The 19,293-nt window shown below is 34.4% G+C and overlaps 1 protein-coding gene and 1 pseudogene across 1 annotated transcript; one reads left to right on the top strand and one right to left on the bottom strand.

Moving 5' to 3' along the window:
* Positions 1 to 456: 456 nt before the first annotated feature.
* LOC115951242 lies at positions 457 to 1,146 on the bottom strand. Its single transcript, XM_031068431.1, has one exon. It carries the CDS (start codon positions 1,144 to 1,146, stop codon positions 457 to 459), a length of 690 nt encoding a protein of 229 aa, XP_030924291.1.
* A 2,334-nt stretch (positions 1,147 to 3,480) lies between these two features.
* On the top strand, positions 3,481 to 16,555 carry LOC115951231 (annotated as a pseudogene).
* Positions 16,556 to 19,293: the final 2,738 nt, after the last annotated feature.

Below are 19,293 nucleotides of genomic sequence, written 5' to 3'. Positions count from 1 at the left end.
GTCAGCTTGAAATACATTGTGTAGTTGTGGTGAAACATCCTCCATCCATACTAAAAAATCTGGTATGCCAACAACATATCTAGCCAGACTATGAGCTAAAGCATTACATTCCCTCTTTGTGTGAGAGTAAAGTAATTCATCAAAACAGTGAGACAAACTTTTTGCATCCTCAATCAGCAAACCCATTGGTACCAGCAACCTCTCTTCCTCCATTAAACATTTGATAACATTCAAAGAATCTCCCTCCAATACAGTCCTCTTCACTCCTATCTCCAAGGCAAAAGCAAGAGCCCACCCTGCAGCTGTGGCTTCAATATCATCACTACATAATTCTTGATGTACCAATTTAGAACATGACGCTATCACTAAGCCTCTATGGTCTCTAATGACAACGCCAATCCTAGATTTTTTCTCATGAGGGAACACCGCACCGTCAAAGTTGATCTTAAAGAACTTCTAAGGTGGTGGTTTCCAATGCTTTCTGGGGCGCTGATTTTGTTGCATTGGTATATTTGAAATCACCTGCCTGGTGTGGTAGTCAACTAGCCAAACTTTTGAGATGTGAGCTATTTGGTGCAGTGAGTCCGCGGGTTGATTGAGGCGCACTCGGTTTCGCTGGTTCCAGATTTGCCAGACCGTTACAGCAAAGAGCTCAAGATGATGGTTGTTTCGGATCAACCAGGATAAGAGCTCTTTGAAATCCACGAACTGGACTGCACCTCGGACACTCCAAAACTGTAAATTAGACCACACCGAATCCAACTCCGGGCAAGACCACAAGGCATGCAAGGCATTCTCCGATGAGGCATGGCACTTGACACAGTGAGGGTCCGTTGATATAGTGCGTCGGAACAAAGCACTCTTTGTAGGCATAGCTTCACGACAAGCATGCGACACCAGCGTTTTCACCTTCGGTGGGGTGCACATGGACCACACAGCTTTCCACACTTGAGTATGATCATTTGTAGTCACCTGTGGCTCATCATTCAGCTCCTCTTCCATTTTTAAGAACCTATATCCAGTCTTGCAGCTATACTTCCCATCATTTGAGTGTGGCCAAAACAAAACATCCTCTTTTGCTTCACGGCTTAAGGGGATTGTCTTAATCAGCTCTGCCTCCTCAGTGTTGAATAGACCATCAATCATTTCTAAATTCCATTGCCTCCTCCTTGGGTCTATAAGGACATCCACTGCTGAGCTCTCAAGCTCTACCAATGGATAGGATGACACATAAGGGGGATGCTTCCTAGGCAGCCAATGATCCTGTCAAATTCTTATTTTTTTTCCCATCACCCACTCTCCACCTAGCCCCCCTTTGAATAACGTCCCTCCCCATAAGTATACTCCTCCAAGCGTAAGAGCCCATTCTTGAATCCTTGGCCTCCATGATGGTTGTATTTGGGGAAAAATCGAGCCTTTAACACTTTATAGAAAAGGGAGTTTTGATTATGCAAAAGGCACCATGCTTGTTTTGCTAGTAGTGAATCATTGAACTTGGCTAAATCTCTAAAGCCCATGCCACCCACTCCTTTGGACTTTGTCAAATCATCCCATTTAATCCAATGGATTTTCCTTCGATCACCTCTTTGCCCCCACCAAAATATTTTAATCAAGGCCTCAATCTCATTACATAAACCCAATGGAAGTTTGAAACATCCCATTGTATATGTGGGAATGGCTTGTATGACAGATTTAATTAACACATCCCTTCTTGCTTGTGAAAGTAGCTTCCCTTCCCAACCTTAGAGCTTTCGCCACACCCTCTCCTTAATGTAGTTGAAACTTGCTTTTTTCCCTTTTCCCACAAATGATGGTAGACCTAGGTATTTCTTATATTGCATGATTTCTAGTACACCCCAAGCTTCTTTAATTTGGTCCTTTACACTCCTTTCAGTTGCTTTGCTGAAGAAAAGAGCCGTCTTGCTCTTGTTTATTTTTTGCCCTGAAGCATCTTTATAATCCTTCAAAATATCCAACACTTTGCCACACTCCTCCAAAGTTGCCCTGCAAAAAAGGGGACTATTATCTGCAAAAAGCAAATGTGTTAGTTTTGGGCCTCTTCAACATAGGGAGAAACCATTGATGTCCTCATTCCTTTCTGCTTTTTTGATCAACCCATTCAACCCTTCAGTACAAAGCAAAAATAGGAAAGGGGAAATGGGGTCGCCTTGCCTTATACCCCTTGTTGGATGAATCATACCACAAGGTTCTCCATTCACCAGCACTGCATAAGTAACAGTTTTTACACATAACATAATCAGATTTATCCAACCATCTTTAAATCCCATCCTCCTCATAATTCCCTCCAAAGGCCACTCCACTCTATCATAAGTCTTACTCATATCAAGTTTTACTGCCATATAGCCATGAGATCCAGATTTAAATCTTTGCAAGCAGTGTAGAGTTTCAAATGCCACAATTATATTATCAGAAATAAGTCTATCTTTTGTAAAGGCTTATTGGTGTTTAGTAATGATAGAGGATAAAACTTTTTTTAAACGGTTGGCTAAAACTTTAGAAAAATTTTTATACAACACGTTACACAAGCTAATAGGGCGAAATTGGTGGGCATACTCAGGAGAACTAGTTTTGGGGATCAATGTGATAAAGGTATGATTAAGGGATTGGGGTAATGTACCTGAGTTAAGCCACATGAGGATGAAGGAAATAACATCTTGACTAACCGTACCCCAAAAGTGTTGGTAGAATAATGGTGGCATTCCATCCAGACCAGGAGCTTTAAGGGGAGCCATTTGTTGCAAAGCCACTTCCACTTCATGGGCTTCAAACTGTCTGCTTAGTAAGGCATTCATCTCATCAGTAATCACATTTGGCACACACTCCCACACCCTTGAGGACTCCATTTGACCCGAAAAAGTGAAAAGATCTTGGTAATAGCTTATGAGAATTTCTGTGATATCTTCCTGGTTGGTTTTCCAAGAATCCTCTTCAACTCTCAAATCCTCAATCAGATTTTTTCGATGCCTTTTCGTAGCATAGCAGTGAAAGTACTTTGAATTTTTGTCACCTTGCCTTGCCAATAATAGTCTTGACCTCTATGCCCACATAGTAGCCTCCTTATCACGTCACTCTTCAATTTCCTTTTTTAATTGTCTAACCCTAGTATTGTCACCCCTTATGATAGCTTCCTCTTTGGCCTTGTGGAGAAGTTTCCTCAATTTTTCCAACTCCTTTCGTACATTCCCAAAAACATTTTTATGGAGGAGTATGTGCTATTTGATACACTCATCCAAAGGGACACTGTGTAGTCCTGAAGCTACAAGAAAAAAAAAAGATTTGATTGAAATGCTTTTCATGAAAATTGGCTCCATACACATTGATATGAACAGGGTGGTGGTCACTCAATTAGCATTGAATCGCCATGGATCCTCAGAGAGGCCGCACAATACAATATTGGACCTGGTTCTCACAATGAACTAGTTAGATTCAGATTAATAAGGCCTATTTAAGTCTGGGCTTATGGCGGAGCTTGGGAACAAACCAAAACTGGGGCAAATTGAGTCCCAAACTTGGGGTCCATTTTTACCAATTGGAGGTTGGTGAATTGAACTTCTAAAATTCATAAATGAAAGTCATCCGATCTAATCAAGTCAAATAATGTTATTAGATGATTGATTATATGTTATTGTCAAATAATTCAATGTTATTGTAAATTATTCCGTATAAATCTAAATTCGAGATTCCATTTATCTCAACCATTAAATTTTAAATTTATTAGTTAATTTCTATAAATAAATTAAATTGTTAATAAAATATTTGGATTTTTATTTGGTAAATTATTCCCCATTTCAGGTCGATTGCAAACAATTTTTTGAATGGCTCTGTTCCATCCTTCATTTGGCAAAATAGGACTTTGAATGGAATGGGGAAACTTATAGTGTAAGACTTGAGCGACAATGTTGGTATCCCTTAGTTAAAGTGACACCATCTTTTGGCATGGGTGTGTGTGTGTCCGTTCATGCTCTCAATCATCTTCTTTTTTATAATGGTGAAAAATCAATTGGTGCCTTGTTCTGAGTACAAAATTCTGTAAAATTAAAAAGTATAAACTTCTAGATTAACTTTATAAATTTACTCTCGTCCTAGGCTTTCTAAGCTATTGCTTTTGGCTCTTTGGTATTGTAGGGAGTTGCAGTATAATAAACTTTCAAATATAACATTTACAAGCAACTCTTATATACCTCCAAATGTCACTCTCGGGTTTGCTTCTATGCCTCCTTCCAAATTTTCACTTTCTAATTAGTTTCATATAGAACGTCATTTGTAATGAAATGCATCTTCAAAATGCGAATACTTGATTTAGAGATTTTGGGTGTGATCTTTTTAATTTTAGTTTTGCAAGGTGTAACAGACATAGCACATTGATGTGATGAAGTCTCATTTTTAACTCTCAGCCTTAAAGGGAATCCCTTATGCCAGGACTCCAACCTAACCCAGTTTTGTGAATCTGAAACAGAGGATAAAAATTAGAGTCAGAATTCAACAAACACCACTTCTGTTTGTCCAGCTCAAGCATGCCCACCCCCTTACGAAAATTCCCTTACATCTCCAGTAGCTTGTTTCTGTGCTCTTCCTTTGTTTGTTGGATATCGGTTGAAAAGTCCTGGATTCTCAGATTTTCGTACGTATAGATATGAATTTGAGGTGTTCCTGACATCTCGTCTTGAGTTGTCTCTTTATCAGCTGTACATTGATTCATTTACATGGGAAGAAGGACCTCGACTGGGAATGCATTTGAAGTTTTTTCCTGTATATGATGCTGAAAACAACACACGTCTTCAATAGGAGTGAGCTTCAGCGAATGTTTGATATATTCACATCATGGAAAATTCGTAATCCTGACATGTTTCTACCTTATGAATTTATCAGCTTCTCTCTACTGGGCTTCCAAAAAGATGGTTTGTCTCAAAACCCTTATCTGATATATTTTTGCGATAGAGCTTTCTTGATGTGGGAACTAATGCTTATATAGCAGTCGAAGAATGTAGAACTTTCTTCTCTAATTCATTTGACCTATTCAATGAAGTCTTCTATACTTAAAAGACAATATTAGGCTCATGGCATTATTATCTGTTATTATTTTGTGTTCATATTCTGAGTTACATGAGATATGTCTGTGGGTGGCACATTTAAGTGGAGAACACCTTTTCTTTTCCTGCCAACAACGTTGAAGAAAGGCTTGATCTACGCAGTTTAATGCTTTCACCATGGCAATGCTATGTTCAGCAGTATGAACAGATACAGTTGTACCACTGTGATCCAAATGTTCTGGAAAATTAAGTTGTGTTTTATATTCATCAAGAAGGCAGCTTCAAATTCACACCCTCTCACTTATGACTTGACCCCAAGGATAGATGAACTATGTCTTAGTCACATCTTCCCTTCTTTCATGTATTAATATATGAGATGAATATTGTTGCGTGGTTTTGATTTTGTTTGTGTTCATTGTTCTCACCAATGTCACAGATGGTGCCAACTCTCCAAGTTCTGGTTTAAGCAAAGGCACACTGGCTGGCCTAGTACTGGGGACTATTGCAGTTGCAGTTACATTGTCTGCAATTGTTACTCTACTGATAATGAGAATGCATGTGGGGAAGTACCATTCACTTTCGAGAAGACGTCGTTGTGAGTATCTTATGTTTGTGAAGTTAAGGTTTTATTTATACTTATAAGCTAATGCTATAGAGCAAACCTCAGCCAAGTTTTGACTGGCCTGTGATTGGAAGCATCATTTAAAGATGAATAAAATATACCATAAGACCTGGTTGCATACTGGCTCAAACCATATCTAAGTTGAAGAACAAACAGTCACAAACAATTTTAACAATGTTGTTGACTTGTAAGTGTGTACGTGCTTATAAGTATAAATAAAACATTCTGATAATCAGTGCATAATTTTATCAGGTATTTTATAACAAATGGCACTGCATCTTTTTGTGCATCACCTATCACTATGTTTTTATTTTAACGTTGGACCTATATTTAATATGTAGCGTCTACAACCTCCGTAAAAATTGATGATGTGAAGGATTTCGCTTATAGAGAAATGGCCGTGGCTACAAACAGCTTTGACAAGTCCACTCAGGTTGGCGAAGGAGGGTATGGTAAAGTTTATAAAGGCATTCTAGTTGATGGGACAGTTGTGGCCATAAAACGTGCACAAGAGGGATCCTTGCAGGGTGAAAAGGAGTTCTTGACAGAGATAGAATTTATGTCAAGGTTACATCATCGAAACCTTGTGTCTTTGGTTGGATATTGTGATGAAGAAGGGGAACAGGTACTTTTCTCTTTAAATAATATTAATTACTAACTTGTGCGATGTACGAGATAGTTAAATTTAAAATCACTAATATTTAGAATAACAAAGATAAAAAAAATTGTGTGATTGCATTAAAGCTAAATTAATATAAATGAATCTAAATGCTTAGAAAGGCTATAAGAATAATTTCCCAAAAATTGAAGAGACCAATTTGATACTGTTAAGGTCTAAAAAATAATAATGGTGACTTCTTAGGATCAATCATGCTATTTACTATAATCAGACTTAAAACACTATTATTTCATCATATAAAAAAATAAAGAATTTTCAAATTTAAACATAAATATCATTCTAGAATCTCATTTATTCTTTTTATTCTTCTTAAACATGCACCTCTAAATTTTAATTAACATGGAATATGAGCTTAAAGGAAATCAAATATCAATAAGAGCCTAATTAGCCCAACAAAAATAAACTAAAAGAAAAAAGAGAATACAACATAAAAATAAAGATGGTAAATTTTTTTTTTATATAAAAAAAATCAAGGCAATGAGAGAATTTTATGCAAAATCTACCTTCATTTTTGCACCAACAAATCTATACAACTTCATATTACATATAAATTAATGTTATTTTCTATTATAAATTATTACATATAAATAAACCTCATTACATAAATATATTCTACACTTATATGATTTTGGAGATCATTTACCTAACAATCTTCACCCAAGCATCCTCCTTCTAGAGTCCCATCTCTTTTCTTTAAACCTGCATATGAACAATTTTAAGTGAAATAGTTTCAGCCAATGATTACAAGTAAATAAATGTCACTTTTGCCCAAATCTAAGTGCCCTTTTTTTCTCCTTTTGGAGTGTGGGTGGGTTTTACCTTTTGTAATTGCATGTTCTTACTATGCAAAACCAAAAACAAAAGATCCTAGAGTTTCTTATGTTTCAACATCTTATAGCCTTACACATCATCAAACACCATTAGCATGAGATGTTAATTCTGTGAAGCAATGTGAAAAAGAGTTGGAAGACATTATCTGGCAAACTGACTGAAGCCATCCTATTCATATATTCATTGCATGCATGTGTGCAAAAAAAAAAAAAAAAAAGTTTTGTTTTCTTTGCTCACCATGACCAATATATATCATTCCTAATTGAGCACATATGAGTTCAAAATAAAGATTGCAGTTTCGATTTTTGTCTACAGTGATTTTTCACTTTCATCAACCAAGACCATTCGTTATAATGAAGAGCTACGTCATTGTAGAGTTTATATATGGTATAGAATACGAGTAATGGCAATTGACAACACAACCACATGCATCTTATTTCATTCATATATACTTTAGTTCATCTTATTCGTTCAAGTCAAAATTTACTCCTCAAAGCAATGAAGGACACCACAATGATGTAATCATTTATAGTAAACTTAATCCAAAAGTTCAAACTCTGAATCTGAGTATCATGAATAACCTAAACTTGAAACAATAGATTATCCATGAAAACTGAACAAATTGTGGATAGAATATGAAGCATTCAAAAGCATCAATTATTACTTGGTATAATAGACATATAGAATCAAAATGGGTAAAATACTATTTTGGTCCCTAAACTTTATCAAAAGTTTGTTTTTTCATCCCTGAACTTTAAGGAGTTCATTTTTCGTCCCTAAACTATTGAAAAGTTCAGTTTTCATCCCCAAATTATTGAAAATGTTTTATTTCTGTCCTTAAACTTTACTTTTCATCCCTAAATTATTGAAATCAGTTCCTTTTTTATCCCTATTTTTATCTCTAAACCATTAAAAAAACTCTTTACAAAGTTTAGGGATAGAAAAAGAACTTTTTAAAGTTTAGGGACAAAAAACAAATTTTTGTCAAAGTTTAGGGACCAAAATAGTATTTTACCCAATCAAAATTCATGGCTATGTATAGCAAATTGCTTTATAGTTCCTATGCTACAATAAATTTCATGATAATTGTTATGCCAATTCTTTGAAGATAAAAAATCTCACCAAAGTGTACTTATAGGAACTTGTTTGGACTCGTCAAACTTCATAAGGTCAGAGATGTGAAACACAATTTATACATTATAAATAAATTGAAACTAAATAAAACTCACCAACATTTTACCTTTTCATACTGGAAAACTTATCAGCATCAGCCACTACAGTTGGCTTTGATGCTCCAATAACCATTATATAGTCCTAGGACATCATTCCAAATTTAGAGGTTAGAGCAAATGGCTAATAATTTACAAAGGGGCATAACAATCTCATAAATCATAACAATACATTTAAAAATATAAGTAAAAAAAATAAAAAGCCTACCTATTATGACCCACGGCCTCAATTCTCCCTTTCTCCTTTTTTCTTTATTTTGTTGGTAATACTGCTCTTTGATGAAATCAAAAATAAGCAAAATTAGTCAAAGCAAGCAATGAGATTTTTTTTTAACCATTCGTAGGAAGTGCAAAGCAAGCAAGAAAGAAAATTAAACCTATAAACAATATGCACAAAATTTGTTGTATATCATAGTAAATGACATATTAGTCAATTCATGGAGTTATAAAAGTAGTTAAGTTGTCTACAATCAAATTAATTTTTTATTTAAATAAATATATTTGGGAATTTTCTATTATAACCAAATTAATCATTTGCATGGAAACATTAATTTTTTACAACCATAGTATAGCTAATTAGATTTATCACAACATGAGGAGGGGAAAAAACTTTGAATGGAAAGATTTCACATCAAATTTAAAAGAGATTTCATCAAGCATATGTTATGCAACACCAAAAGAACACTTATAGAATAGATTATTTCAAAGCAACCCAAAAAGAAAATTCAAGAAAAAACACTTACCATTTCATCTCATTAAGCAATTAAGTTCCCAACCGATAGGCCTATGAGTACAGGATATTAGCCAACAGCTTTGATGACCTTGAATTAAACTGAATTTTTGCATTTTGATTAAACAATGAGAAAAACATTGTGAGACCCAAGATAAATAAAATAAAATAAAATTTAAATTCAAATTTAAATTAAAAAAAACAAATTTCATCGAATAGTAGAGAGAGAAACCACCCCTTTAGAACTAAACACAATCCTGAACATCTGCTAGGTTAATGAATCACTTTAATTACCAACCTTAAAACTATTAAAGGTAGCTTCTGCTTGCTTGCCAATTCAAGATCTGTCAACTAAACCAAAACTTACAATTGGAGAATGTATATGTTTTCTAAAAGAATAGAATCAAGAGAAACCTAAAATCAAGTTCAAAGAATAGGTACCATCCATAGAAGCCAGTAATTCATTTTTAAGTTGGAGAAACATAATCCAAATAAAAAAAAAAAATTGTTGGCAACTTTGGTTATATTGTATGAAAAATTCCATTTTTTGAAAAGGCCAATGAAACATCACTTAAGAATTTTATCAAACTATTTGTGCACATGTAACACTAAGAAATTTATCCAAGTTTAAAGTAGGGGTTTAAATAGTAGCACAAAAATTATGAATTGATGCATAATTCAAATGTAACAACAAAACTCTAAATAATCACTGTCTAACACAGCCAGTTTGCTTCAAAATAAAGGATACCATTTAACCACATATTAAAACAACTTCAAATATAACAACTTGCTAAGCATAGCCTCCAAATTATTTGCAAATTAAAGATTTATCAACCAACTAATTATTGCCATAGTCTCCACATATATTCACACATCCATTTCTTGATCCAAAAAAAAAAAAAAATACTTTCTATTCTTCCCATATGTTTCGATTTGCATTTCCATGAATTGGCCTTTATGTAATACTACAAAATAAGTAAAAATTCTTCAAAACCCACATTCAGAAATAAAACATTTCATTCATATAGTAAATTTCAATGAAACCCACCAAACAAAAAAGAAAAAAAAAGTTTTGATCTTTGGAGTTAATAAACCTGTTGGGAAGCCTTTAAATCCTTGTGTAGGACGATTCAGTCTTCTGGGTTGGAGCAACGAACAGCCTAGGAGGTGATCATCAGGGCCACTCTCGCCTTCAACAACACCGTTGTTAATAGCTCCAATTTAAACAATTTGGATTCAACCATCATGCTTCTTCATCGTTGTTAGATTCAAAGAAAGGCGAGAGGTAAGAAGAAGGAAGGGTTGTAGAATGAGAGAAGGTTGCTTTGGTGTTTTAGATAGAGGGACATAGAGAAGAACGTAGAGAGAGATAAAGAAAGAAGTTGAGGGAGAAGGAATATGAAAGGTACAAATTTGTAACTTCCTAAGGCTGCAACGTTGTGTTTGTTGGTTTTTAAGGGAAAATGCTAGTGAGAATTAGATTAAGAGTTTGAAATTGTAGGTTTTGGCAAAGATGAAGAGAGAAACTGGTATAGATAAAGATATAGATATATAGATATAGTGGTGGGAATTATGGTGGAGATAGTGGTGGGAATTAATAAATGGGATTTATGATGGAGATAGTTGTGGGAATTGAATTAATAAGAAGTAGGCTTTATGGTGGAGATAGAGGTGAGATTTGTAACTTCCTAAAGCCGGAACGTTGTGTTTGTTGGTTTTTAAGGGAAAATGCTAGTGAGAATTAGATTAAGAGTTTGAAAATGTAGGTTTTGGCAAAGATGAAGAGAGAAACTAATGTAGATATAGATATAGATATATAGATATAGTGGTGGGAATTATGGTAGAGATAGTGGTGGAGATAGTGGTGAGAATTAATAAATGGGCTTTATGGTGGAGAAAGTGGTGGGACTTAATTTAATAGGAAGTGGGCTTTATGGTGGAGATAGAGGTGAGATTTGTAACTTCCTAAAGCCGAAATGTTGTGTTGTTGGTTTTTAAGGGAAAATGCTAGTGAGAATTAGATTAAGAGTTTGAAACTGTAGGTTTTGGCAAAGATGAAGAGAGAAAATGATATAGATATAGATATATAGATATAATGGTGGGAATTATGGTGGAGATAGTGGTGGGAATTAATAAATGAGCTTTATGGTGGAGATAGTAGTGGGAATTAATTTAATAGGAAGCGGCTTTTATGGTGAAGATAGATGTGAGATTTATTTTATTATTTTAAAATCGATAAAATCTATTTTTAAATTGTTGGGAAAATACAAAAATAAATATTATGGAAATGACATGGCTACTGACTTGGCTCAACGTGAGCATAGCAATATTAAATGCTACGTTTTAGCTTTTAGTAATATATAGATTACACCACCTAAAAACTTATTTTGGAAATCCCACTGTTGGATTATATGTTCTCTATGTTCTTAACACACATGCCAAATTTTTTGTGAATCTGATGTTGTTTACTATTTGATCCATAAATCTTTTATACATTATTTTAAAATATAAAAACTTGAGATTTGAACATTTTGTAGATGAGAATCATCTTGAAATTTTACTAGAATGAAAGGGATAAGAAGAAAATCTAATCCAATAGTAGGCTTATCAAACCATAAAAAAATATTCACTGGTATAACATTGACTAAAGTTACATTAGATGTAAATTAAACCCAACCTTTATATATAATCAATAAAAGATTGGATTATCCATTAGTCTCATTATTGGGTACACAAGGAGATGATTCCCATCAACTTAGGAATTTGATGCAATTAAACCAAATGAATATGAAAGCTGTAAGAGTAAAAAAAAAAAATTAAAAGAAAAAGAAATATGCAAAATCGTGTATATAAGTTCTTTGAATAGTTGCTAGAAGTTTTGTAACTCAATTGACACTTTTTGGTGTTTCCAACAGAGATGTCGAGGGTTCAAAACTTCAAATTCCCCCTCTCCCATTATATCTATCAAATTATCAAAAAAAGTATATAGCTACTTTGAATAGTTGCAAACAATGGAAGAAATCAAATTCAATCTAGAGATATTACAAATGAGATTTGGCCAAATTTGTTGCTTAATAGTGGAGGAGCATATAAAGAGTTCATAATTAAAGGATTATTTGGCTCGAAGAAACGGATTAAAAACTTAAATACGTCCTTTCTTAGTGAACCTGAGATAATATAGTTTTTCAATTACTTCTTCATGAGTAGTCTTTCTTCTCCTACAAAATTGTGTGGCTTTATAGGGACTAGCCTTTTCTTGGTCTTTGTTGCTTAATATGTTTTGAAAATTTTGCTTAGGAAGAGCTTCACATAAGTATTGTTTTGCATGCAGATGTTGGTCTATGAGTTTATGTCAAATGGTACTTTAAAGGATCACCTTTCTGGTATACCTTATATTCATTCTTTAAGCTTGCCTTTTCTTGATCTCACTATAATATTTTCTAGGTGTTCCTCATTGCGTGTGAATGCAAGTAAACTTGCAATTTATAACTTGCAAAAGTACACTCCCCCCCCCCCCTTCTTTCTTTTTTGCCCTTTTTTTTTTTTTTGGAGTTAAATGTAACCATTTTAATTTTCAAATTCTGCATCCCATCCTAATGAGCTTATTAGGGGTCATGTGTGCAATAATACAACTAAGTGTAAAGAACCTCTGAGTTTTGCAATGAGATTGAGAATTGCCTTGGGATCGGCTAAGGGCATCCTCTACCTACATACTGAAGCCAATCCTCCTATATTTCACCGAGATATCAAGGCTAGCAACATATTATTGGACTCTTAAGTATATGGCAAAAGTTGCTGATTTTGGACTTTCACAACTTGCACCAATTCCAAATATTGAAGGGACAATGCTTGCTCATGTATCCACTGTTGTGAGGGGGACGCCAGTAAGACTTTTTTTTTCTTTTTCTTTTTATTAATAATAGGTGACACTAGTAAGACTCTTATAATTGATGTTTAACTAATAGAATTATAAACTTCATATGTGTCTAGGTTGATGAGTGAGTTCTTCCCCCTTTGTATCACTGATTTTGTTATCAGTGTTCTCCAACTATGGCACAAGTGCCACATGTTAATTGCCTATAATTTTTATATGTTTCAACATTTCACTGTCTAGCCTGCGCTCCTGACCCTTCTTGGAAAAACAATAAAAATGAATTGATAATATAGTGTTGTCCATTTCCATTTTTGTTTTAAGGGTTAATTGCAAAAAAAACCTCCCTAAACTATGGGGTACTTGCTCACCACAAAGTTTGAAAATTTGCAATCAACATTCTAATTGAAACAATTGTGCCAATAGGTACCCTATCATCCAAATTAGGGTTAAGGTTAATGGTCACTCGTGATTTGCGCATGACCTCAAAGGGTAAAGCGATGGATCTACTCTTTTTAGTAACTAAATAACTAAAATACCCTCACTAACTGCAGACTTTCACTAAAATACCTGACTGATGTAAGACAAAGGTAGAAAAATAAAGATAAAGTAGGATAAATCTTAAGCTTCACCACTTAGAATAGGCCTGTAAACCTTAGGCATCACCACCTAAGAGTACTTGGAATCACAACCAAGTTAGAGAAACATTATCTCGTAAGAAAATTCTTATTCAATTTGTACTACTTTCACGATTACAAGAGCCCTATTTTAATCGTTATTGTGGGCTCCCAACTTATTTACAATTTTTACTTATTTGAGACACCGGATTTCAGACTTTTATTTGAATTTTGAATTAGTTTGGGCTTATAGTGATTGAGGATTTTGTGGGATTTAATTGTGGCATGATTAAAAATTTCCATATTGATGTAATCTTGGAAGCACTATTAAAATAGTGTCTCTTGTAATCATGACAACATTGCATTTTGAATAAGAATTTCTTGATGAAAAATTCTCTCTTTTTTGGTGGTGATTCCAAGCACCCTTAGGTGGTGAAGCCTAGGTGGTTCTTCCCTTTTTGTATCTTATTTCTTGCTTTCCTTACTATGTTCTACATCAACTTGGTATCAAACGATTACAAGAGCAACTATTTTAATAGGGCTTCCAGGCTTACATCAATATTAAAAGCTCTAATCATGCCACAATTAAATCCGATAAAACCCTCAATCACAATGAATTCAAAATTCAAAATAAAATCAGGCATCTTAATGAATTATTATTATTTTGATTGGTAAGTTATGCATGCACCTAGTGGGTATTGAACCCACAACTTCATCTTCCATCACATTATTATGGGAGGAGGAAGTGCACATTGAACCATAACTTATTGACCTAGTATCTCAAAGAATATCTGAAATAATTTTGGTACTCCTTGCATCACAGACTCACCCAAAAATTAGTAAAAATAAGTCTCCCTCTCCATCTCAAACTATGTCAACTGATTCTCATGTGCTTGACCTAATCCACAATATCCCAAACAAGTTGTTTCCATCTCATGACACACTCTTGCTTGGTCTCACAGCAACACCCACTGGAATAGTCCATATACTCTCATTCAATGTTGATTAGGGCTATGAAATTTGGTAGAAACTTGCATGGGCTTCAATCCCTTAGTGTTGCATAATCCATTTAACCTTCCCATCTTCATTTGCACCACAGCCACCTCTCTCTCTAACCCCTCCACATTCTCCAATCTCCCCCTTCTCTTCCTCCACTAACCCTAGGATCAAAATCGCCTACCCTTTTCCCCACCAACTCCAACCTCCAATTCGGTAACTTATGGCAAGGCTTCCTCCATGCCACTCCTTCCTCCAACATTTTAAGTCCATAACTACCTCTTCATGAACCCCATCCCCCCCACCCCCCTAAAAAAGGGCATCTTTTGGGACCGTATAATCTTTTTCATACATCATCTTCTTGCCACTTTCCTCCTTGATGGCTCAGCCAATCCCTATTCACTTTGCTTTCCCAGTATTGCACCCATTCATTTGTTTCGCTATGTGTAACGCTTGCTTGTCACCTCCACATAGCTTGATTGGATGACCTAATTGAACTCTAAATTCACCTAGTCAAGCACATGAGAGTCGTTGAGTTTGAGATGTGCAAATCACACAAACATTAAATTTGACCATATTTGGATGGTGGGGGTGTAGATTGGCACAATTGTTTCAATTAGGGTGTTGATTGCAAGGTTTTATTGGGATGCAAAGTGCATGTATTCCCACACACACACACACACATATATATTGATTGGTAAGTTACACTCATACCCAATGGGTTTTGAATCCACAACCTCAGCCTTCATCCCATTAAGTGCCAGTTGAGCTATTGGTTATTGGCAATCCTTATAGTTTAGGGTGGTTTTTTGCAATTAACCATTTGTTTAAATTATAAATTCATACAACAATTTTAAAAATAAAAAATAAATGTAACTCAAACTAGATGAAATAAACTTAATAGTATGAGATTGGAGATGTAAATGATCTCTATTTCTTTATTCTCATATTCTCTGAATTAAATTTGTAGGGTTACCTTGATCCGGAGTATTTCTTGACTGGTAAATTAACAGACAAGAGTGATGTTGTATTTCTTGAACTCCTGACCGGGAAGCAGCCAATCTCTCACGGCAAAAACATTGTTAGAGAGGTAAAACCTTGTAGACCTATTTGCCTTGGATTTTATAGGGGCCTAATGGTTAACAGGTGCTCGTGCATGAAAGGGAAATTATTCTTCTGTAATTTGTTTTATTTGGGCAGGGTAAAGTTTCACAACTTTCAATTATGTCCTCATTTGCAAAATTTAGTTTTAAATTTGAGGATATCCTCAAATTTGCAAATGAGGATATCTCTCATTTAAATTTATATCCTCAAATTTGCAAATGAGGATATCTCTCGTCTTTACAAATTTAAATGAGAGATATCCTCATTTACAAATTTTAGTTTTAACTTCAGTAAAACATTGAAATCCTTTTAAAATCTTCACTTTCGGCCTTATGTGAAACACTCGTTTACTTCTATATCAGCTGTGATCATTTTGGCATATAGTTTATATTATTTGATCCTTTGGATACTTTGGCTTAAATTTATGTAATAAAATGGTCTCTCGTAGTTTATATTAAAAAAATGGTTTCTATCTGTTTCAGGTTAATGTTGAGTGTAAATCTGGTATGATCTTTTCGACCATTGATGGGCAAATGGGATCTTATCCTCCTAAATGTGGTGAAATTTTTAAATTTGGCTCTCGAGTGTTGTGAAGATGAGACGGATGCTAGACCTTCAATGGCAGAGGCGGATCGAGAACTTGAAAGTATATGGCATATGATGCCTGATTCCGACATTAGATCAGCAGGTCCTATGGTCACTAATGCTGAAAAGGTCGCAACTGGACCATCATCATCCTCTATGGTGAAGGATCCTTATGTGTCATCAGAGATATCTGCCACTGAACTTGTCAGTGGAGTCATTTCATCCATCACACCTAGATAGAAAACATTTCAAAAATAATGTTGTATAAGAACTTGAGATGTTATGATCTCGAAATTTTGAACTGGGAAATGGTATTTACAATCATCTTGGTTGTTGATGTTGTGTAAAGTCTCACTCTTCGATCTTCATTATATATTGTAAACTAATTAGTTAAGAGCAGCAGATGGTGTAATAATTAAAAAAACTGATACTGTTCAATAAAGTTGATGCTTGATGGTGAAATTTTGAAATACGATTGATAAGAAACATAAACGTTTATGGAGTATGTGCTGCCTGATTCGATACAATCATCCAAAGGGACACTGGGCAGTCCTGAAGCTACAAGGAAAAAAAGGGTTAAAATGCAAAATTCATCCTCTAAGTTTTTTCATATTTTATTTCAGTTTTCTAAATTAAAAAAAATCAATTAATGATTGAAAAATATTTTCCAGATTTTTTTTTTTCAAAAAATCTTAACAAAAGTTTGACGGAAGGCCTTAATTGAATAAATTTAAAACTTAGAGGACTGAAATGAATAAAAACAAAGTTAGAGAACTAAAATGAAATCTTAAGAAACTTAGAGAGTCAATTTTGCATTTTGGCAAAAAAAAAAAAAAAAAAAAAAAAGAATGATTGAAATGCTTTTCATGAAAACTGGCTTCATACTCATTGATATGAACAGAGTGGTGGTCACTCAATTAGCATTGAATCTCTATGGATCCTTAGAGAGGCCGTACAATACAATATTGGACCTGGTTCTCACAATGAACTGGTTAGATTCAGATTAATAAGGCCCTTTTAAGTCTGGGCTTATGGAGGAGCTTGGGAACAAACCAAAACTGGGGCAAATTGATTCCCCAAACTTGGGGTCCACTTTTACGAATAGGAGGTTGGTGAATTGAACTTATAAAATTCATAAATGAAAGTCATCCTATCTAATTAAGTTAAATAATATAATTTTAACAATAAAATAATTATTAATTACTAGACCCTGAGTTATGTCCCCTTACTCCATCTTCAATATTCAAATTGGTAAGAGATTTTTAGAGTATATTAAAGCTCTTTGATTTCAGGGATTGCTTTCTAGAATAGTTGCTTGATCCCAATTCTTGTCCTTAACTCAAACTCAATCATTGATTTATTTTGCTTGGCCTCAACCTTTACTGAAGTTGAGCTGAGGATCATGGCCGAGCTCAACCATTACACATCACCAATTGGTCCATCATACTTGTTGAAAAAATAAAGACACAGAATAAAAAGATACAACAAGTAATTTATTGTACAAATTTACGGACAAGTAAAGTAGACTAGGCTTAAGCCTAATGGGCTAGGCGTGTATATATACTAACATGTTGAGAAAATAAAAACAAAAAGAATAAAGTAATAAAATGTGTATTTCTGTGTGTCTGTAACAGTACAATAAATTGTCTTTATATACGAACATTGAGAAAATGTTATACAAGCAAAAGGTGTGTATCCCCCTCAAAAAAAAAAAAAAAAAAAAAAAAAAAAAGAAGCAATGGGTGTGTACAGTAAGTAATGTGCTATATAGGTAAAGTAAAGTTGGGCTTAAGCCCAATAGCTGGGCTATGCTATGCGTATATACACTTACAAAACTCAATGCTTAGCAGATCACCATGAAGCCAAAAATGGAGACCTAGGGATTTTTTTTTTTATATTTGTTTATATAAGTACAGTAGGATTTGAAACTATTGCATTTTTATTATCAAGCTAATGTACTAATATATTTCTTTTAGGTTTTTGCAAGATTTAGTCTCGTGTGTCTTATATGAGAATATGAGATTTTGCCAATTCAAACAGTGCATCTCTCTGCTTTCCTTTCTCTTGCCCTAGTCCTGTTCTAGCCTACTTCTAGCTTTACTTATCCTTGTGAGAGCATTCATGCCTCATACCGATGAGTCACTTCACTCCCTTTCAAGCCTATTCACAGGAGTTTAGCATTGGTTCCTTCCTTTAACTCATTTATTCATCATAGGCGTAGTTTCCGGGGAAAAGAGAATTTGGCCGGCCAATTGGTCCTCCAATCTCGATAAGATAGCCTTAATTTTCTAACAAAGGGATTAAACCATGAAAGCTCAGGCAAGATATGGAACGGATTGTATGTCTATATATATACAAATTAGTCAATATATTCCTAGATGATGATAAGTAAAATAGAAATAGATTTTTTTTTTGAGAGAAATATAGAAATAGAAGTAATTTATTAAAGGGGAAATTACACTTTACCACCCTAAACTATCACACTTTGTACCCTAAACTATCACACTTATCACACTTTGCACCTTGGTGTCATTTTTGCTATTATATTTAACAAAATCTTGTTGCATGTGACAAGCACATGCTTCTTGCTTAAGTGGAACAAAGTTAAAAGACTGAAACATCCTTCTTCAAAATCAATTAAAACAAAACTCAAAAATTTCCACATCTCCCTTTGTCTCACGTGTTGTCATCCTCTTCCCTATATTCAATTTCAAACTATTTAAATTTACCTCTCTAATTCCATAGCATAATTCATTGCAATATTGAAAGGATCATTCAGAGAGTCACACCTCAAAGTGTTGTCACCTTATAATACTATTGACAACACTTCTCTTCTCAAAGTGTTCTCAGCTTTTTCTCAAACCTCTCTACTTGATCTAATCAATGGCTCGATTGGCCGCATCTCAAGTTCACTACCCATTTCTTTCATTCTATCTATCTCTTTTTTTCATTACCCAAAACAAAAAAATGGGTCTTTG

This window comes from Quercus lobata, chromosome 1, assembly GCF_001633185.2.
Source record: "Quercus lobata isolate SW786 chromosome 1, ValleyOak3.0 Primary Assembly, whole genome shotgun sequence".
Taxonomy (NCBI): Eukaryota; Viridiplantae; Streptophyta; class Magnoliopsida; order Fagales; family Fagaceae; genus Quercus; species Quercus lobata.
This window is presented reverse-complemented; position numbering and strand designations above follow the sequence as displayed.